Source organism: Alexandromys fortis, unplaced genomic scaffold, assembly GCF_014885135.2.
Source record: "Alexandromys fortis isolate MF-2015 unplaced genomic scaffold, M_Fortis_MF-2015_v1.1 scaffold_61, whole genome shotgun sequence".
NCBI lineage: Eukaryota > Metazoa > Chordata > Mammalia > Rodentia > Cricetidae > Alexandromys > Alexandromys fortis.
The window spans coordinates 2877969-2900636 of NW_026067962.1; the positions used below are offsets into that span (position 1 = coordinate 2877969).

The window sequence follows — 22668 nt, forward strand, 5'->3', positions numbered from 1 at the left end:
GCACATCACATTCCCTGGAACTGGAGTTATAGGTGGTTGTTAGTAGCCTGATGTAATTGCTAGGAGCTTGGATCCTTTGGAAGAGCAACCAGTACTCAAATACAGAGGTTTTCTTCACTCCCAGAGACATTTGTTCATTATATTTTATGCTCTTTATGTTATAATTAAGTGAAAAAATATACCAGAGAACATATACTACCAAATATATAATAAGTATTGTTAAATCTTCACGAATTAAAATTATTTAATAATTGAGAATATCTACAATACATGGTTTGTAAAGATTACATTTTAGATATATTATAAAAATGAGGATATTACTTTGACTCTTATGTTGACGGACATCTTTTCTCTCTAGATTGGCAGCAGAAGTAGTGTATATTCTCCAGAAAGCAATGTGCGAAAAACGGGGTCATATATATACGAAGAGTTTATGCCTACAGATGGTACTGATGTTAAGGTACGATTCCTTAGATTCTAATTTTGTATTTAGGATAAGGCTGATTAAGGCATGGTGGGTTAAAGTGCAGATGCTCCTTGATTAATATTGAGTCATGTCCTGATAAACTTGGTGTAACTTTAAAACACTTTGTTAGCTGGGTATGGTAGTATATCCTACAATCTCAGCACTCAGATATGAGACAAGAAAACCCTGAATTTGTAGTTAACTTTGGCTCCATATCCAGTTCCAATGCTAGAAGATCTAATAGTAAGAATCATTTCTCAAAAGAAAAAAATGGCTGTAAGTTGAAAATGCGTTTAATAAATCTAATCTCATAAATATCGTAGCTTAATTGCATGGTGCACTGCATGCAGAACATTTTTATGTTTCGCTTGTAATTGCACAGCTGGCAAAAGCTGCATTTAATTGGTGCTGTCCAGCATCACGAGAGAGAGAGAGAATGATACTACGTTGTCACTGAACCAGAAGGAAATCAAAATTCAAAGGAAATTTTAACTGGAAGTAAATCACTGTTGCGTCATCCTTTGTCAAATCGGAAGCTCCCACATTCAATACCATAAAGCCACATAAGTCATAGAGACCATATAAGTTTCAGCTCACAGTTTGAGCTCACCAGTATTTTAGAGACGGTAACTTTTTAGCCTCTACTTCTTTTTCCTTATTTTAATGTTTCCATTATTGATACTAGTGATGGAACCTAGGCCCTTATGTGAGGTAGGCAAACATTCTAACCCTAAAAGACTTCCCATTCGGTTTTGTACTGTGGACATCACGGATAGTTGGAAGCCCAAGAACTCCTTTTTAAAGAATAGCATTCTTAAGTGCTTAAAACATAAAGTACTGCAAAGACAAAAGATTTTAGTGAAACTCATGAAAGTGTTTGGGTAAAGCTGTAAATACAATTGATTCTTTCCCAAGCATATGAGTCATACCATATCAAGCTGAGCATTCTAGTAGCTACCAGCTTGCATGTACTGATGGATGCAGGTCAATGCCAGTGATGGGCTCTTTGACAACTGTACTGTGATGTAAAAACGCCATTGCCTGTGGTAACCAGAGAAGCTTGCCTCTTCCCAGCAAGCCTTTCTCTGACTAGGCTGTTTTCTCTAAACTTACAAATCTGGGCTTGAACCTGTCCTTTAAATTTTGCTGGTAAGTTCACATTGACCACAGGATAACGTCCCTGTTCGAAAGACTGCCATATGAACTGTTGCCTAACCTTTCTTCTGACAAATGACATTTCTTAATTGCTGAGGCATCTCTGCTCAGCTGCTGTTTCTTACAGTACATACTACAATCAAATTCCCTTCCTGTTCCAGAATACCTTGCGCTGGTTTTTTCCTCTGCCCTTTCTATTTATTACTTCTGTAGAAAACGCCTTTCCTTTGTCTACATTTGATCAATTCTCCCCTTTAGAAATATCTTGTAATTTATTTTTCTATTCCCATTTAAAAATTATATCTTTCTGTAATTAGACAGACAGTTTTATTGTCATAATGCTCACTTTAATAGTTTAACACAGAGAATAAAGTCTCATGCTATGTAAGTAATTATATATAACCCTTTCTAGTGTATTGAAAATCCTGGCATATAAAATAGAAAAGTGTATCTTTTAATAGTTGGAGTCTGAACTATTTTAAACAGCTATTTTTCTTTGAATTTATTATTTTCTGGTTATATATTTAACCAGTGATATATATTACATATATTTATATTTTTGAAAGGTTTATACTGTGGGTCCAGACTATGCTCACGCTGAAGCCCGGAAATCTCCAGCTCTCGATGGCAAAGTAGAACGAGACAGTGAAGGGAAGGAAGTCAGGTACCCCGTCATCCTCAATGCACGGGAGAAGCTGATTGCATGGAAAGTCTGCCTTGCTTTCAAGGTAAGATGCTATGAAAATTATACAGAGCCTTGCATTCTAAATTTATTCTGAACACTAGACATTATTGGGCAAGAGAAAAAGTAAGCTGAGGACGTAATTGTATATGTGAGCTCATGTGTGTATGCAGGCAATTCAGTGGGTCTGACGTCATTTTCCTGTATGTGTTCTTTCCTTATTAGAGAAAAGTAATAAACCTTATTCATTTAGTCAAAAATTAAAGTTATAGAATAACACCACTAACTAGTAGTGGTAGTACCCGACATATTTTTTCAGTAGGTGATAAGTGCCTTTTACTTTCATAAAATTGTTTAAAATACTATTTGAATGAAATCTATCTTCATTGTTTTCTCATTAGCTCTCAATCCTTTGACCTAATACAGAGTAAAACATCTTATGAGAACAATATAAATACCTTTTAGAGAAACCTTTTTGCTTTTGTTTTACTTTCCCCTCTTCTACTATTAATTTTTTTAATCTAATTACTAGTATATAGTAAAAATTTAAGTGAAAGTAGTATGACCTACATTTAATAAGGGATGCATTTTGTCTTTTTAAAGAAGGCCTATCCCAGATTCTTAACATAAGCTGGTTATATTACTGGTTATTAATAAAAAGAACTACTTATGGGTAGTTATTTGACATCTTTTGTGTAAAGAATGTTAGTCTCTAAGCTATAATCTGGTCTTAGAAATTGTTTTATTGTAGTAAAAATCCAAAGATTAATATTAGCCTATTATGGTAAGGGAAATATTATGGTAAGGGAATAATTCCATGGAATACATAATGTGTGTTCAGAGTATTCCAGGTTATGATTATTTGTAACCTTGGTTTCTTTTTATATAACAAAACTTTATATGATATATTGTTAGGTACTTTAAAATATATAACGTTATTAAAGGACTGGAATGTTGAATCATAATAGTTCCAGTGAACCCTTGACATTTCTAACTTGTTTTAAATAGCAAACAGTTTGTGGCTTTGATTTGTTACGTGCTAATGGACAATCCTACGTCTGTGATGTCAATGGCTTCAGCTTTGTGAAAAATTCCATGAAGTACTATGACGATTGTGCAAAAATACTTGGGTAAGCATTTACCTTTCTTCTGGTCACGTTTGTGTATCTGGTAAGCCATGGAAGTTTTTAGATAACTCTAGAGTAATATGCAGTATTCAGAAGATACCCCAAACTATGCCAGATCCTGGGTTGTGCATTAGGTTGTGAGGACAGCTTAATGGATAATATGCTGCTAACAATTTTACATCATACTTTGATAGAAAACGGGATTAATAGATACAACATTTCTTCATTTTTCCTACGTAATTGTATTTGAAATGTTTCTTTTACCTACTTAATGTTATAAAATAACATTCATGAAATAAAATACCCCAGTAATACAGAAAAAAATTGAAATTTAGACTTCTTTTCCATGACTTCTTTATACATTTGCGTTACTTGCTGTTCTAATAAGATAATCAAATAAATGGAAAAGAAAATATTATATTAGAAATACCACTTTTATATGCCATTTCAAAGAGATGCCAAAAGCAATGTGTCATGCTAAATTCTAGTGTGAACACATGCTGACTTAGAAAAGAACAATAAAAGCCGGGCGGTGGTGGCGCACGCCTTTAATCTCAGCACTCGGGAGGCAGAGGCAGGCGAATCTCTGAGTTCGAGACCAGCCTGGTCTACAAGAGCTAGTTCCAGGACAGGCTCCAAAACCACAGAGAAACCCTGTCTCAAAAAACCAAAAAAAAAGAAAAAGAAAAGAACAATAAATTATGTGTATGTAAGAGAGTGAGAGAAAACAGAAGAAAAAGAAGGGAAAAAGAGGGAGAGAGTTTGTGTGTGCTGTGTGTATATGGCTGTGTTCATGAGAGTGCTTGCTCATGTGTGTGCTTGTGCTTGTGGTGGCCAAAGAGCAACCTTAGGTGTCATTCTCAGTACTGTCTACTCTGTCTACTTTTCTAGAGATAGGATGTCTCGGTCCCTCTCTGGCCTGGAACTCTCCTATGAGCTAGGGTTATTAGTTCTGGGCATCTGTGTGTCTCTGCCTTTCCAACACTGGGGTTACAGAAGTACACTACCATGCCCGACCTTTCTTATTTTACTGACCTGTGTGGTTCAAACTCAAGTTCTCATACTTGGAAGGTAAGCACATTACCAACTGAGAAATCTCTCAACCCCTCAAATCAGTTATTAAAACATCTTTCCAACATAGTAGTGACTTGTTAGAAATTATCATATTTACAGTAAGTTTGTCAGATATGTAAATGAGTGGAAAAATACTCTATTAACAGGGCTCTTGGTTCCTTGCTCAGTACCTCGCACACAAAGAAAAAATAACTTAATAGGTGTTTAACAGGCAGTTCATAAATGAAAAAATAGTTCTAATTACGAATATAATTAAAGCAACCCTCATCTTCAACTATAAAAGTTAATCACAAATGCATAGTGCTTCATTAGCCTGTCCAATATAGAGATGCCTATCTTAGGTTTCATGATCAGGATTTGGTTTGGCGAAATTTTTATGTAATATAACCAACTATTAGGTAGTTTGACTTTAAATTTTATGTTTCTCCATCATGGCATAATTAAATTCCAATTCTGTCTTTGAAATAACTAATTTTTAATAATATTCTCTTGGTATTAAAGCAATATTGTAATGCGGGAGCTTGCACCGCAGTTTCACATCCCCTGGTCAATACCCTTAGAAGCTGAAGATATTCCCATTGTACCAACCACATCTGGAACTATGTAAGTTTCAATTATGAATTTTTCATTCAGAAATTCCCTGGGTTTTCCACATTAGTCTGTCTTATTACAGTAAAAAGTAAATTTCTGAATGATTATTAGATTACTGTGTGCATTTTCATATGACTCGGTTTGAAGGAGATGGGGGAATAGGGGAGTTTTTCCAAGGGTATACTAAGCTAAACCTCACAAGGTTACTTTAACATCCTGAGACATGATAGAGCAAGTACAGAGGCACTTAAAACCTGTATCCGTGCCTGGGTGTTTATGAAATCATACAGCTTTGTTTTTGTCTTGGTAAATCTTTGGGTAAATGAATCAGATCGATACGTGTTTGATAGCCTTTGCTAGGGAAAAATCACTCGGTTTAATGTCAAGTGATTTGACTGAATGCTTCATTGTCACAAAGTTAGAGACTCATTAACTTGTTAAATATTCTGAAAAGTTCTAATTAGGAGGAAAATTGTATTTGATTATGTTTTGAGGCAACACTTTCAAATTTATTCAACATAGAATATTTTTTGACTATTAATATCTTTCAGGGATGTTGTGTTCAGTGGTTCATACTTTGAGAATTGAAATGATAACTCTTCACTCTGGCATACCACTAAACACTATTCTAAGTTAAATTTTAAGTAATTTTCTTCTTAGAGATATCCTAAATATATAAATACAGCAGCCAACATATGAGTTGATGTTCCTTTGATTTAATGGAGTCTCTGCTGATAAGTCAGTGCTTACAAGTCAGATATTGACTAAAGCTCAGGCTAGAGTCCTTTGACTTTATTCCTCACTATCTGTAAAGAAGGAAAAATACTGTGTAGATCTGAATAGCTCCTCTCTGGCTTCTTCATTTCTTGTAGAACCTGCCTTTTCAAAATTAAGACAAAAGAAACCCTTAATGTCAGAGAGATGAGGACATGGGTATTTTTTGTCATTTTAGGATGGAACTTCGATGTGTCATAGCTGTCATACGGCATGGAGATCGAACACCAAAACAAAAGATGAAAATGGAAGTGAGGCATCAAAAGTATGTCTTAAGAGAAATAACTTACTATTCATGTGTAATTTCGGATTTCTGTTGGTGTGAAGCTCTTTGGATTGATGCATCAGACAGAGCATTTCTACCTACTACTTTTTGATTATGGAAATATTTAAACCTGTGAATGCATACAAACCCATTTAAAGTAATTGTGTGTGTTAGTGCCTACAATTTATTGTGGGTGTATCTATAACTGTCAGTCTAACCTGCCTTTCATTTGGCATCATAAATACTAGTTACTCTTAGTTTGTTATTTTCTTGCTTTGTACTCTGAGAAACATCAACATCTCAGCATTCTAAAACCAAGTGTCCATTCTCTTTGTTCACTGTTTGGTTTGGAGATTATAAAATATGAATACCTGAGCCATTAAGTATGTATTGATACATTATGCACTGACAACAGAAAATATTTTGTATTTAATTGTATGCTGCTTCCATCTCACGATGCACAAGCCAACTCGTGAAAATAATATAGTGGGTGTTAGTTTGATGTGTCAGGTGTGTGCTAAGTTTTATTGGTAAAAGAGGAGCAGATGCCAAGTGTGCTGGGTTCCACTAGTGCATGCACTTGTGTTTCAGAGATAGAGACAGGAGATCATTTGAGCCAAGGAGGTAGGTGTCATCTGGGTAATATGTAACATGACACTGTGTCAGGGAGAAGAGGCAGAGGAAACCTAAGGCTGAGTGACAGAGGAAACACGGTGCTTACATGCGTAGACTTTAAAGCTCCATTCCTGTGTCTGTTTTATTAGGCCTGTCCAATGTTGTGGTTGTGGGTGTGCACCACCATATCCAACCTCACAGCAATATTAATGACTGCAAATGACTAACTTTTCTTTTTTTGCAAGGTTTTTTGATCTTTTTGAAAAGTGTGATGGCTATAAGTCAGGGAAGTTAAAACTCAAGAAGCCAAAACAATTACAGGCAAGTTTTGTTGTTGTTATTTGCTTTTGTGTATATTAAATTTAAATTTTTTATGGTGAAATTATATAAAAATTCAAACTCTTTATTAACATACATAGGAAGTCCTGGATATTGCACGGCAGCTTCTTATGGAGCTGGGACAAAACAATGACTCCGAAATTGAAGAAAACAAGTCAAAACTTGAACAACTTAAGACTGTGTTAGAGATGTGAGTACCTTTTGGCACACTTCAGTTTTCCTGTTAGGTTTATGGGATTGTCATTTGTCCTAGTCAGGGTTACTATAGCTGCAACAAAACACTATGACCAAAAGAAGCTTGGGGAGAAAAGGGTTTATATGGCTTACAGATCCTGAATCAGAGTCTATTGAGAGAAACCAAGCCAGGAACTCAAACCAGGCAGGAACCTATAGGCAGGAGCTAGTGCAGAGGCCACAAGGGTGACTGCTCTCTGGCTTGCTCAGCCTGATTGCTTATAGAACCCAGGACCACCAGCTCAGGGTTGTAACAGCCACAATGGCCCGGGACCTCCCCCATCAATCACCAATTAAGAGTATGACCTGTAGGCTTGCTTACAGCCCAATCTTAGGGAGGCATTTTTCTCAACTGAAGTTCCTTACCTTCAGAAGACTCTAGCTTGTATCAAGTTGCTATAAAATAAAACTAGTCATCAGTTTTATTTCTTTCAGTGTGTTCTTATTGGTACAACTGGAGAAAACTGAAACTCTAATCTGACAATATATTATATTGATTATTACTGCTTTAGTTTTCTATTAATTTCGGTGAGGAGAAAGAAAGCAAATGTTGTACTTGGGCCTTCTGGAATACTTAGAATGAAGACCACTGCCTAACTGAATCCTAGATTCAGCCTTATTTAGGTACAACAGTTTGAACCATTCAATCAATCAAAAATTGGTCAGTATTTCTGTTATGAATGTTACATGAATTTATGTATCTATATCCTTTATTTAATGATACTTAAATTGTACTTTATTTTAAAACATTTTAATTCTATTTTTGAGAATTTCCTTTGTCTATATAATGGAATATTATCATATATACTTCCCATTTCCCCGTTCTCCACTAACACATCTCCCTCCCAACATTGTGTTTTCATTAAATTCCATTAGTGCTGACTGTATATGCCAATGGGCCTGGGGTATCTGGGGGAGCATGGGAATCCTGCCCATGCCCATATTCTAAAACAAGAATAATTCTTCCCCTTCAGAAGCCAACATCTACCATCTAGCAGCAGCTCCTCAGTGAGTGATGGCGGGGCCTGGAGTACACCTCCTCTACCTAAAGCCTAAAGCATTTTTTTTTTTTAAGCTAGGGTATTTTTGAAGACTCAACCAAGGCAGTAGAAGAGAATTAGTTTTTATCCATACATTTTTGTTTTTCTTATGGAAGTCAATCAGTACTTCATTAATATTTTACAATCCAATTGACATTTTCTTTTTTAGGTATGGTCATTTTTCTGGAATAAATCGTAAGGTCCAATTGACCTATCTCCCTCATGGCTGTCCTAAAACGTCCAGTGAGGAGGAAGGTATATAATTTTTAATGCCTATTGCAATTATATGTATGTAATGACTTACTCTATGTTGCTAACTTGGGCTATTTCCTGCTCAGTAGCCTTTGGGATTTGTGTGCTGCATAAAAAATAACTAAGAGAGGGCTGGAGAGATGGCTCAGTGGTTAAGAGCATTGCCTGCTCTTCCAAAGGTCGTGAGTTCAATTCCCAGCAACCACATGGTGGCTCACAACCACCTGGCGCACTCTTCTGGCCTTCAGGCATACAGACAGAATATTGTATACATAATAAATAAATATTTAAAAAAAAAAGAAACATTAAAAAAAAATAACTAAGATGAGTAATTTTGTTAACTATGCTTCTGTCCTTTAAATAAAGATATTTTTGGTTTATTTTTGAAATTATAACTTAATTACAACATTTCTTCCCTTCAAACCATCTCAAATATCCATTCCCCTACCCTTCAAATTCTTGGCCTCTTTTTTTTTTTTATTAAATATAAACTGTTCAGGCCATATGATGTTACTTGTATGCATGTTTTTATGGCTAGCCATTTAGTTTCTCGGGAAGATCCTCTCCTCCCGCTCCCAGCCTCACTTAGTTATCGGTCGATCTCTGTGTAGGGTTGAGGCCCTGGGCTTTTTCTCATCCAGTTTTGTGTGTTCCTTTGTGTCATCTCTCTTTAGCCTAGGTTGGGGCAGCCTTGTTTTTGAGACTTTATGGGCGTGGCTTCTGCTGTTACTGGAGACACAGTATCCTAGGAAACTCCCTGAGCCTCTGGCTCTGACAATCTTCCTGGCCCCTCTTCTACAATATTGCCTTTGGTGTGGGAGTATTTTGTAGATGTATCCTTCGGGAGTGAGCTCCACAACTCTGCCTTTCGATTGGTTGTGGGTTTTTGTAGTGGCTTCCATCTGTTGCAAAGAAAAGTTTCCTTGATGGGGGTAAGGACTGCAGTTGTCTATAGGTTTAAGGACAGATGTTTATAGATTGGTCGTTTATGCTGTTATGGTAAATTAGCGCTTGGAGATTCTCCTCCAATAACCATAATTTCATTAGCACTGAGTAGTTAGCTATTCCCAGTATTAGGCATGGTATCCCTCTTGTTGAGCTTGTTTTAAGTACAATTAGAGAGGTGTTGGTTACCACCAAGGTATGCATGGCCACTACTGCACCTTAGGGTTATTGTGCTATGCCAGTCATTGATGTGGATCGTAGGTGTCACAGTGTCATGAGACTGTTGGGTGCTTCCCTTCTTTGGAGGCTTACATGGCCTTCTTGTACCATAAAAGCGAGTTCTTAAGGAAGAGTCTTTCAGGGCTGGAGAGATGGCTCAGCGGTTAAGAGCATTGCCTGCTCTTCCAAAGGTCCTGAGTTCAATTCCAAGCAACCACACGGTGCCTCACAACCATCTGTAATGAGGTCTGGCACCCTCTTCTGGCCTGCAGACATACACATAGACAGAACATTGTATACATAATAAATAAATAATTTTTTTTTTTTTAAAAGTGAAGAAAGGAAGAGTCTTTCAGGTCAGTTCCAGCCAAAGGGTTTCTATGCCCTGCATCTGAAGTGCATGGTGTCTTAAGCAATAAGGATTTATCGTCCACCTCTGAGAGTGACCCAAGACACTTATTAGGCTGTGCATTTTGGGAGTTCCCTGGAGAGCCTCGGCCAGCGACTCAAAAGAGGGCTTCTCATGTCTGATATTGAGGGTTTTTAGGTGATCTTTGGCTCTTGGAGGGAGCATTGTCAGCCCAGATGAGAAAAGTTCATTAAAACTATATATATTTATCTATGTAAGAAATTACTTGCATTATAGGCCTATGTTGGGGGTAGTGGTAAATAGTAGTATGATTGTGGCTTTTTCAGATAGCCTTTTCATTATTTATCCACTTCCCTCCTTCATCTATGTTTACCTCCCTCCTGCATCACTAAGGAGCGCCTCATTTTCTCGTCAGGTCACTTGTGTTCTGTTAGTTCCCCTTTTCTTCCTGCAACCACATTCTGTATTTATTTCCCTCCTCTTCCCTAAGGAGCCCTATCTTGTCCCATTTCCCCTACAAGTAATCTCATAAAAGTAGGTTTCAATTTTTTTCAATTTTAAGTAAGAAATATGTTTTATTATTTTGCAACTCCTCAGGGTTATTTCAGAGCACCTTTTACTTACAACTAAGTGAGTTAAATGTGCTGTGAAAATTGTGAGCAGAGCAGGGAGGGCGAGAGAATGGTTCTCTGCAGGACATGGAGACCTACTTCCTAACTGACTGAAGGAGACTTTAAAGCTCCTGGAAGAGCAAAGGGCACTCCTGAAGGAAGCTGCAGTCCATACCGAGGCACATTTAGAGAATAAAATGATTTGCATATGGGCCAAATTCCACTTAAAAAAACAGAGCCCAGAGTAAATATTAAGACTGAGATAAATGTTTTAACATTTGCTTGAATGAAACAAGGTGAACATTTGTTTTATCACTCTCTTCTTTTTAGATAACCGAAGAGAGGAGCCGTCCTTACTTTTGGTTCTAAAATGGGGAGGAGAACTAACTCCAGCGGGCAGAGTTCAGGCTGAAGAGCTGGGAAGAGCCTTTAGGTGTATGTACCCTGGAGGTCAAGGTAAGTGCTATAATTTGATTAAGGCTGGACCCTTGGCTTCTACCTTGTGGTCTCATTAAACATTTGCAGAACTACAACAAAGCAGGCATATAGCTTAAGTGATTTGAGGCCTTATTTTCAGGAGATTATGCAGGATTTCCGGGTTGTGGCTTACTCCGATTGCATAGCACCTACCGACATGACCTCAAAATCTATGCCTCTGATGAAGGGCGGGTCCAGATGACTGCGGCTGCTTTTGCAAAGGTAGAGACAGCTTTATACTTATTATAATTTTTATCAACTATTTCTTGGAGACTTGTACCAAGTCAGTATTTTAATTGCAATTAAAGCCATTACTGACAAAGATGAAATATGATGTTAGTAAAGTTAATATGTGATGAGTAGCTTATGCATGATGAGATACAGCATTTCATAAAATTACTGTGATGGCTTGTTACTTTACATATGTTTAAACCATTGACTTTTTAAAAATTTTTTTTTTGTACTTAGGGTCTGTTGGCTCTAGAAGGAGAGCTTACCCCCATTCTTGTTCAGATGGTGAAAAGCGCAAATATGAACGGCCTCTTGGACAGCGACAGCGACTCTTTGAGTAATTGTCAGCAGCGTGTGAAAGCAAGGCTTCATGAAATACTTCAGAAAGACCGAGATTTTACAGCCGAGGACTATGAAAAGGTAGGTCCCAGCAGGCTCTTGGCTCACCTGGAGTTTGTGAAATTCATCTGTGCTCTTGGTATTTCCACAGGTCATTAGTAATCTTTGCTTTAGAGTCGTCTGTTTGAGGTACCGGTATTTTTTTTGTGTAAAGAACGACATAATAAATATTTTAGGTTTCTTGAGCATGTTGAGGTTACTTTTCCTGTTGCTATGATCAAATGTCTGAATACAAGCGATTTAAGGAGGAAAAGGTTTAATTTGGTCCACAGTTCAAAGTTACAGCCCATCGTGGTAGAGATGATGCAGCAGCTGGAGGCTGAGGCTGCTGAGCACACTGCATTCACAGTCAAGAGACAGAAATGATGTTCACCCTCAGCTCCTTTCCCCTTTCTTAGTTTTATCCTTAAACACTGTTATTATAACACAAGAATGCTCCTGGTTACTGACTCTGTCCTGCAGCATTACTGAATGTATCAGGCCTAACAAGCTTTTGAGTTTCTCGGAGTTTGATTTTCATTCTTTTTCTTGACATGACGAATTCAGCTTCAAAACACTTGAGCTTGCTGACACAATTCATTTCTATACCTGGCTTCATGGATAGTATCTTGGATTTTTCTGTCTATAGAATAATGTAATCTACAAGAAAGGTAATTTTGGAGCTCACATTTTACTTTTTTTCTCTCACCTAATTGCTCGGGCTAAGACTCCCGGGACTGCGCTGGCTGATGGTGGCACAGGGGTTACCTCCCTCTTCTAGCTCTTAGAGGAGACACTTTGAGCTTTTCCCTGGTCAGTTTGATGCTGGCTAAGTTAATCATGCACAAGCCTTTAGTGTGTTAAAACAAGTTCCTTTAGTACCCAAATCACAGAGATTTTCTTTTTAAAGATTATTTAATTTTTATTACTGATTTAATTTTTTTGAGATTATTTTATAATGACTTGATTTCCCCTTCCCTTTCCTCTGCCCAAACCCTCCTATATCTCTTTTTTTGGATGCTTTTCTTCCCCTACTGAGATGAACATTAGGCCGATGTGTGGTGGTGTTCAGTGTTCATGTGTACTGACCCTCCATCACACCCTTAGGATAAGTCTCACCTAAGAATGTCATAATGACATATAATCTTCCTCATGTAACGTTGTGCTTGTTGCCAGGTTTTACCGAGGAGTTTTGTGTTTATTTATCAGGGATATAGATCTGTAAATCCTTTCCTCCCTGCCTTGTTCTGCTTCCCTTTCCTTGCCCCTTCTTTCCTTCTTCCTTGTTGGGTCTTGATATCAGGTAAATGCTGATCTTGTGGAGGAATTTGGAATGTCTCTTTCCTTTTCAGTGTTTGTGGGATAATTTGAGATGAATTGGTGTCATTTTAAAATCTAGATAGAACTGAGCAGTAACAGTTTCGAGTGTTAAAACATCTCTTACTTGGGAGATTTTTGTTCCTACTTGTATTTTTTTTTTACAGCTTAAATTGACACTTTTAATAGGTTATAATTTTTACTATTATACTATAGTAAAAATTGTATTTTATGCAAATGATCACAGTTAAGAAGGTTTAGCTATAATTTAAAGTTTTATCACACACTGTCTTTTTTTGCCATATTTCTCTGTTTAACATCTTTGCTCTCATAAATTCAAACAACAATCAATAATAAAGTGCTTTTTCTTTTTCTTAAGAGACATTTCACCTTTTGAATATGGCTTATGCACTGAAGATCTGTAGAAATTTTTCTGATCTTCTCATATCTGAAATATTCAGAGTGAATACTTACAAATCAAAATCTGACTCATGAGACCCTATTACCATAACCATGTGGTCTCCTAAATATTGGATTAATTAGTGTTCTTGATTATGTCAATAATATAGACACATTTGTAATATAACAGAACAACAGTTTTCTACCTGCCTTGCCAGTGTCTTTTCTGCTATGGCTCCTATGGCTTCCATCATGACGTTCTTAGCCTCTTTTGTGTGGCTGCCTTAGTGGCTGCTTTAGTTATACCAGCTACTCATTTGAGACCTGTTGTGTAGTTTCTGTGTGATACTCTTTGATGTTTGACTACGCATCAGGAATCTCTAGGGAAGTCTTCTTTTTCCCTCTCACGGAATGACTCATACAGCCCAGCGCACGTGTTCTGCATACCGCCTTAACAGTGGCACAGAGCTGCCAGTGCTCATTCCTTGAGAAGGTGTTACTCACTATTGTTTGCTTCAGGTTTCCTGTGTTTTTATGACTCCATTTTGATAGATATTATGTATCTGAAGCTTATCCCACTCTGGGATTTATAGATTATGTGCATGATTTTTCATAATACTCCCTAGTGAATTTTATATCTCTAGTCTAAGTGTCTCCATTTCCACTGTGATTTTATTTATTTGATATTCTTAGTCTATCTCTCTCTGTTGCTTTTGCTAGCTAAAGCCTGTCCAGCTTCTTTTAAAAATTTAAACTTATTTATTTTATTGTTTTTACATACAAAAAAGAGTGTTTTGCCTGCATATGTTTCTGTACCAGTTGTGTGCCTGGTGCCTGCAGAGGCCAGAAGAGGGTGCTTGATGCCCTGGAACTGGGCTTAGTGGAATGTTGTAAAAGCTGCATGTGAATGTTAGAAATTGAACTTTGGTCTTCTGAAAGAGAAGCCAGTGCTCCTAACTGCTGAGCCAACTCCAGCCTATCTCAAGCTTTTTTGTTCATGTACTGTAAGATTTTGTTGATGGAAATAAGTTGATTTTGAGATAACTTTATCTTCTTTATTTTTATTTGTTCCTTCTATACATCTGAGCAAATCATCCTGGATTTCTTTAAATCTGTTTAACAAACACATTTTTCTTAGCCACCCAGTTAACTGACTGATCTGTAATCTGTTGCTTGGCCTGGTTTGCCTCTAATGCATCCTTTCTTTCTTGACTCCTACATACAGACTGTTTACCATACATTTACCTTTGTGAAACCGGGACTGCATTTTGAGCCTGGTGCTCTTAGTTCAGCAATATTAGATTTCTCCTCAGAATCTCTTTAGAATCAACAAATATTTCCAATACAGAGAAACCAAACCTTTGTCTTTTAACATCAGGCTCAAGTTCTTCATCACTGGCCATTTAGTTTTGCTTTTATAATTCTTTTAGACTTTGTTGTCTTTTGGTGCTGTAAAGAATAAAAACAGCTTTTCTCCATGGAGTTTTCACTTACCTCCAGCAGTTACATTGGTCAAAAAAAAACCTAGACCGCTATAATCTAAACTGCAATTTCTCTTTGCATTTTTTGTATTTGTAGAAACCTACTACACTTGGCTAAATACCTTGCCAAGGTAAATGTTAAAAGTTGAATTTATAATCACTACTGATTATTGGCTTTCGTTGAATTGGAAAAAAAAACCTTTTTAACAAAGTCTCGTAGCATAGAGGTTAATAGTATGAGTTCTGCATGCAGCCTTTCTATGATTGAATCCTGTTCCTTCTTATGCTAGATACTTCATCTAAGCAAATTACTTCACCTCATTAACTCACAGGGGAAAGATGATGATGATTATAAATGCCTAGTATAATTAGATGTAGGTATATGTCAAGTGGTTAGAACCATATTTGCACATAATAGCAATCATCAAATTCTCATCGAATCTCATCCTTTAATTTAGAGTACTTCTGATTTTTTTCTGAAGGTAATCTAATTTTAGTTAAAGTTTAATATTGTTTCAGCATGAAATTCTGAAACTTTCATACCCCTTTTTTAACATACAGATCATATTACTATATGCTAAATCTCTTAGTGTATAGAATGTAATTATTTTCCCAGCTGTGGAAAGGTCTATATTTGTTCTCTCGGATAATGGTACATAACCATTTAGAAAACACTTATCTTATTCATTTATAGCTTACTCCATCTGGAAGCATTTCTGTTATCAAGTCAATGCATTTAATTAAAAACCCAGTGAAAACCTGTGACAAAGTATATTCCTTGATTCAAAGTTTGACTTCTCAAATCAGACATCGTATGGAAGATCCCAAATCATCAGGTAAATATTTTTTCTTAGAATGTAAGACAGAAAGTGCTGTCATTTTTTTTGGTAAACATTTAAAATAAGGTGTAATATTATGATTCCAAGTCTCTTATTTCAGTTTTGGTTGTAGTATGAATTAGTGTATCTATCCTGCAAGGAATAATAGCTAGGTTAGGGTCATTTTATCCATGATAGTAAGAAAAAGACAGTAAAATACTTTTATTTGATTATCGAGTTGTTTAGCATTCCTAGGTATTTAAGCAAAGAATAGGTAGCATCAAAAGCAGCAGAAAACTGGTTACAAGGTTAGTTGGAAATTGTTGACATTTTAGATTTCTTGGTGATAGAAATGGTTCATTCATACTACTCTTAATATTTAAGACTATTTCATACAAATACAATCTCCTATTCTGTTTAGTTATAGGAACTTAGAAAAGTAAAGTATTTAAATTTTAGAATAGAAAGCATATTAATTCAAGGAGTTTTGCTGTAATTCTTGGTATCAAAATCTGTAACATATGTAAAAGATTTCATAATTGAATCAGGCTCCTAATCCAAGTGCTTAGACTAAGTACTTACCCAAGCCTGCAACAATCCAGTGTATGTGGTATATGTGGATAGCAGTACTTTCTAGCTTCTTATATAGTCTTTTTCTTTATAAAGTTTTCTAATTATAGGGAACCAGTCATGGCGGCACATAGTTATCACAGCACTAGAGAGGCTGAACAAGAAGAATAAGGAATCCTAGGCCAGAGAAAGCTTCAGGGAATACTAGTAAACTTTAAGATATGTTACTTAGCAGATTTTTAAGTTGGACATACTAAAAATTGTATGTTGTTTTAGATATTCAGCTGTACCATAGTGAGACTCTGGAACTTATGCTGCGAAGATGGTCCAAGCTGGAGAAAGACTTTAAAACAAAGAATGGAAGATATGATATTAGTAAAATCCCTGACATATATGACTGCATCAAATACGATGTTCAGCACAATGGTTCCTTGAAGTTAGAAAATACAATGGAACTCTACAGACTGTCAAAGGCATTGGCAGACATCGTTATCCCTCAGGTAAGTCACTGTCTGACTATATGTTAGTCATCAAAATTCTCATTATTGTTGCTATTACTCTCATTGACTGATTGGTATGCGTGGAACCCAACAAACTAACTTTTTATTTGGAAACCTAGACTCTCATTTCTTTCACTGCCTTTTTACATATTTTACACTTTTATAACTAGAACTCTGTTTCTTACCAAGATTAGCAGTGTATGAAAATTTCATTATACCTTGCTAAATCAAATTTCAAACTATTTTATTCTTGATTATTTTTATTCCAGCGTTTTCCTTTAATTTGCTAATACATTTAATTTATGTCTATATACCTTTGTGTTTATATATATTAAGCCATTATATTAAGATTTATTGACTGAATTTAGAAACCTTAGTGCACCATATGGTGGTGGCACATGTTTTTAATCCCAGCACTTGGGAGGCAGAAACAGGCAAATCTCTGTGAGTTTGAGGCCAGCCTGGTCTACAAGAGCTAGTTCCAGGACAGGCTCTAAAGCTACAGAGAAACCCTGTCTGTCTCCGGTAAAAAAAAAAAAAAAAGAGAGAGAGAGAGAGAGAGAGAGAGAGAGAGAGAGAGAGAGAGAGAGAGAGAAAGCTAACTTAGTTTAATTCATTTCTTAGTCTGATTTCTGTTGATAGGATAAAACACTAGCAGAAAGCAACTTGGGGAGGAAAGATCTGTTTGTCACTTATCAGCCACAGTCCTTTGAACAAAGTCAGAGCAGGAGCTTAAGTAGGGCAGAAACCTGGAGGCAGGAACTGGAGCCTAGACCATGGAGGAACACTGCTTGTGGGCTTGCTAGTTTGCTTTCTTATATACCCCAGGACCAACTGCCAAGGGATGGCAGCACCCTTGATAGTTGCACTATTCTACATCAATCATCCATTATAATATGCCCTGCAGGCCAGACTGTTGGAGGCATTTACTTACTCAGTTGTAGTTCCCGCTCCTCAGATGTTTCCAACTGTTATCAAGTTGATCAAAAACAAAACAATCAAAGTGCAGCAAGTGACCTTTCTGTATTACTCTGTATTAAATAGACATTTTTGTTATTTATTACTGTCATGGACTTTTAAGATCTCTTATGTATGGTGGGGTTTGCCATCTGAATCATTGAGGATTTTTCGCTTAGTAGAAATGTCCCAGAATGATCCCGTACGGAGGAGGTTTGATAGTTTCCTCCATCTCCCACATTCCCCTACCTTTCTGCCTGGGTCCCCACTGTGCTCCTTCCTTTTGCCGGTTCCCCTCTTGCCTTCTTTACAAACCAGAGTTTTTAAAGTTTTATTTAATATTCATACATGCATTTTAAAAAAGTCTAATTTCCAATCATCTTCATCAATTTCCCCAATACCTCACCACTTTTCTATCCAGTTTCATATGCTCTCCTTTTAAAACCTTCCCACTGGTTCCGGTTAGCACTGCTTGTATGCACGTGGGTGTGGGGCCATCTACTTGGAGCGCAAGTAGCTTCTTAGGACCCAAGTCCTGAAGTCTGACTCTCTCTTCCCTAGCAGTCACCAGTTGCCAATAGCTCCTTAGACAGGGCTGGCTCAATGAGCCTCTCCCCAATCCGTGCTGGAGTTTTGACCTGCTATCTACGACAGTTGAGCTCAGCTGAGGAGTATTGAGAGCTATATTAATTGATGAATATCAAGATAAGAATTGAGAAGGGAGTTTAATATTGTGTCTATTTAGTAGAAAAATAGTGCAAGGTTTTCTCCTATGGTCAGGCCATCCACAGGCTTTTGGCCCAGTTGGAGAGCTTCATCTTGCACACACACCTTTAAAGGCAATCTCAAAGCGCTGCGTCTCCATGGCATTCACGCTACTGCTGCATCACGCTAGTCATTAATAGTAGACCAGATGTTCCATTTAGATTTCAGACCACTTTCTAATACGTGATTTTGAAGGATGTCATTCATTAAACCTTGTTGCAATTAACTTGCTTTCTTAATATTTTACATTGCATTAATTCTTTATAAATCTAATTAACCCGTAGTGGTTATAGATGACAAATTTTATTTATTATTTTATCTCAGCTTTGCTTACCACTAGTTTAAACCTGAGTAATATTAGACAAAGGCTTGTTTCTTTTGTTGCTGTTGTTACTGATTTTTTTTTTTTTTGAGAATTTTTTTTTTTTCTTTGAGATCATGTTGTGATCCTAGCTAGTTTGTAACTCTATATAGATCAGGCTGGCCCTGAACTCACAGATCCACCTGCCTCTGCCTCCCAGCTGCTGGAAATAAACACATACACTCCCATTTCAGGCTAGCCAGAGGCTTTTTTTTTTTTTTTTTTTTTAGAAAAATCTGTTAGACTTTTTGAACGTTGATATTAGAATGATTTTAGTTTCACTTCTTTTATTGGTAATTACTTACGTTTTTGGTTAAAGCAAAACAAAAATCCTCTGACCTCAATTTATTTTTGACTTAAAATTGTTGTATTTAAAACCTTATGATGAAACTTGGCTAGTCATAAAGCTTATATTCGCCCATGCATACTTCCCTCTGCTTTTTCAGTTCCACCATAAAGTCTTATAACTACACATGCTAGTATGAAAAGAATATATTTGTAGTTGCAAAAAATGCAAGCTAAGAATTGTCTAATGTACTAAGAGGGTAAACGTAATGCTTGTGTCTCACTAGAGTTCTTTACTTCAGGAATGCATTTGTTGATTTTTTTTTTTTTTCANTTTTTTTTTTTTTTTTTTTCCTGCTTAGGAGTATGGTATAACTAAAGCTGAAAAACTGGAGATTGCCAAAGGCTACTGTACTCCTTTAGTGAGAAAAATCCGTTCAGACCTTCAGAGGACACAAGACGATGACACTGTAAACAAGCTCCACCCTGTGTAAGAGACTGGACCAGTTGTTCAGACTATATGCATCTGGTTTTGTGTATTTCAAATCTAAAGTACTTGCTGGTGCTTTTATACAGAAATCAAGAGTGTATCACTTGATATCTTATGGAGATAGGATTACCTAGATAGTCCTATTGATTACCTGTGATGGGGGAGCAGACTTAAGCATGCCATAGGCATATGATCTATTACCAACCTACGTCTCTGGGATAGTGACCTCAGTGTAGCAATCTATCTAGCCTTTACCCATATACTGGTATTATAGTCACCATATCCCATGCCCATCTCAACCAAGATTTTGTGTGGGGCCAGTATGGAAAAGAACAAGGTGAAGGGTTTAGGAAGATACTTTTCACCAATTATCTGTTTTAAATTGTGTGAACCCCATAGGCCAGCGTTATCTTTTTATTAGTTATTGTTACTAGAGGAACTAAATTGATCTCTTTCCAGTGAACTTAAGTAATGCTCTTTTATGTTTTCTTTCTTTTTTTTTTTTTTTTTGCTTTCTTTTTATTATTCTCAGAGGGTCTAGTATGTTTTTTGTTCTGATTAGAAGTAACTCTCAGTTGTGGTTTGAAGAATGATAGATTTATTTATTATGGGGTTTTGATTCTGAGATGATTAATTTCCATAAAATCTGCTCTGACTTTAGGTATTCCAGAGGTGTTCTGTCTCCTGAGCGTCATGTCCGTACCAGGTTATATTTTACTAGTGAAAGCCATGTGCATTCCTTACTATCCATTCTTCGCTATGGTGCATTGTGTGATGTAAGTATGGGCTATTTCAATCTAACTGACAAATACTGTTCTTGAGAGTTTATACTCAGATCATTAGCTAATTTTTTTTTTAACTGTTCATTATAATTTACTCTATTTTTGTGATTTATCAACTTTGCTTGAGGATATACTAGTCTGTACTAAGCATTTTACTGGGCTTGGGGCATATAAACATATGTACCTTCCTTCGGTAATGAATCATATGATAAATTAGACATGATCAATAACTCCTGCGAGGCTAATGAAAGCCACAGTCTTATGCCAGCCTCTTCTATGCTGCTGCTCCAGCAGTGCACCTGCCAACTTACAGAGGACAGCTTTGTTCTCACTTACATCTTGAAAGGGTGCAGACCACCACAGTAAGGAAGATACAGATGAGTAGACTTATGGCTGTGATACAGGCAGTGTGGAAACAGCTGGCTCATATCTTAGTGCACTGTTCAAATGTCTACTGCCATGAAGAAACAGAGGCATTGGCTTTAAATGGCTTGACCAGACCCTTTAGTCTCTGTACACAAAGAGGGCTTGGGCAATAGCTCAGTTGTACGGGCTTGTCTAGCATGTGCGAGACCCTAGGTTTACTAACTCCTTTCAGAAAGTAGCAAGAAATAGTAAAAGTGTCATCTTTGCCTACACATGTGGGTTGGAAGAGCCTTAATAAGGGCTAGAATAAGTGAGCAAGACCCTAACTTAGCTACAGAAGAAGGTATAGAGCCAGTGGTGGTAATGCTATGACTTTGAGAATAACAGCTGCATCTCTAACATGTCAAGCATGCATGAGGGATACAAGGAAGAACAGGAAGCTTGTGCTGCAGCACAAGTCTAGCCCGTGTGGTTTGTGTTCTCAGAGGGTTTTAAGCAGAGGTCGGTGGCTGTTGCTGCTTTGTGGACAAAGGATAGACAAGGGAATCTGGGGGAAATGGTAAGGGCACTGTTAGAGATGATGCAGCTTGAGTAAGACCCTGCAGTTGGACTAGAGCTTGTTGGGTAATTCACTATCTGCAACCTTACTGTGATTGAAAGGGTTTATAAGGAAACTATTGAGTATTTTCACATATTTGTAATGTTTGTTATAAATGGACAAGGAAGGAACCTTTTCTGTGGTGTTTGGAGGGTTTATACATTGACATGCTGACTTTACACAGACCTTGTGCTTGGAGTTCTTTCCTCCTTTCAAATAGAGTGTTCTGTCTTGAGTGTTCTCATTCTCTTATGATCCTTTTCAACTCTGATAGGTTATATGTGTAAAGATTGAATCTCTAAAGTAAGATGGAGAGATGATGACGGAGGTGATAAGATCAAATGATTTATGTATGTCTCCTCATGCTGATTATTTTAGAATCCCTTTAGGGGGTATTTTTTGTTAAGCATATGCTGCATACTTGAACTATATATAATATGTTGGAGAGAGAAGTGATAATCTTGGATGATAATATTCTGTGTTATGAGGCAGAACACTCTGCTAGGCGCTTTCAGACTTACAAGGTTAAAAAAGCTGGTCCTTACCCTCAAAACTCAGTAGCATATGTTATATTTCAAGAGGTTTTCTTTCTTTGTGTAAATTGTCTTGAAGAACTCACTCTGAAAGTTTGAATTATCTTATATGTAATAAATTTTACAAATAGTTTTTCTATTCCCCTGACACGTGTGGTGACATCAGTACTAAATAAGCTATCACAATGGGGATAAAGTGACTTTCATGTGAAAGGCTATAGAAATACTGACCCTAGACCTTTCGTTCAGGACTCAAAGGATGAGCAGTGGAAGCGAGCTATGGATTACTTAAACGTTGTCAATGAGCTCAACTACATGACGCAGATTGTCATCATGCTTTATGAGGACCCCAACAAGGTAATGGGCTCGTGATGTGTTCAAGTGACCAGCGAGAGCAGACACTTGGTGTTCCCCACTGTGCAAGTGTTCCTTCATATGTTTCAGGATCTTTCCTCTGAGGAACGCTTTCATGTTGAATTACATTTTAGTCCCGGAGCCAAAGGCTGTGAAGAAGATAAGAATTTACCGTCTGGCTATGGGTATCGGCCAGCTTCCAGAGAGGTAATGAAGATGGGGCTCTCGGTGCACGGTTACCACAGCT

At 37.0% G+C, this 22668-nt stretch overlaps 1 protein-coding gene across 20 annotated transcripts in view; it reads left to right on the plus strand.

Moving 5' to 3' along the window:
- Ppip5k2 (diphosphoinositol pentakisphosphate kinase 2) overlaps positions 1-22668 on the plus strand; it is a 58877-nt gene that overhangs the window by 12870 nt on the left and 23339 nt on the right. For 14 of the 20 annotated variants that reach the window (XM_050153443.1, XM_050153454.1, XM_050153441.1 and 11 more), the window contains 17 exons: positions 359-460; positions 2188-2349; positions 3312-3433; positions 5006-5107; positions 6048-6134; positions 6995-7074; positions 7173-7278; positions 8532-8617; positions 11090-11215; positions 11337-11458; positions 11705-11887; positions 15737-15878; positions 16707-16930; positions 19661-19788; positions 20450-20564; positions 22317-22424; positions 22512-22628. In XM_050153443.1, coding sequence (XP_050009400.1) covers positions 359-460; positions 2188-2349; positions 3312-3433; positions 5006-5107; positions 6048-6134; positions 6995-7074; positions 7173-7278; positions 8532-8617; positions 11090-11215; positions 11337-11458; positions 11705-11887; positions 15737-15878; positions 16707-16930; positions 19661-19788; positions 20450-20564; positions 22317-22424; positions 22512-22628 — 2112 coding nt within the window. The remainder of the gene's footprint in view (positions 1-358; positions 461-2187; positions 2350-3311; positions 3434-5005; positions 5108-6047; positions 6135-6994; positions 7075-7172; positions 7279-8531; positions 8618-11089; positions 11216-11336; positions 11459-11704; positions 11888-15736; positions 15879-16706; positions 16931-19660; positions 19789-20449; positions 20565-22316; positions 22425-22511; positions 22629-22668) is intronic. The other 6 variants (XM_050153442.1, XM_050153446.1, XM_050153453.1 and 3 more) reach the window with 1 other exon arrangement.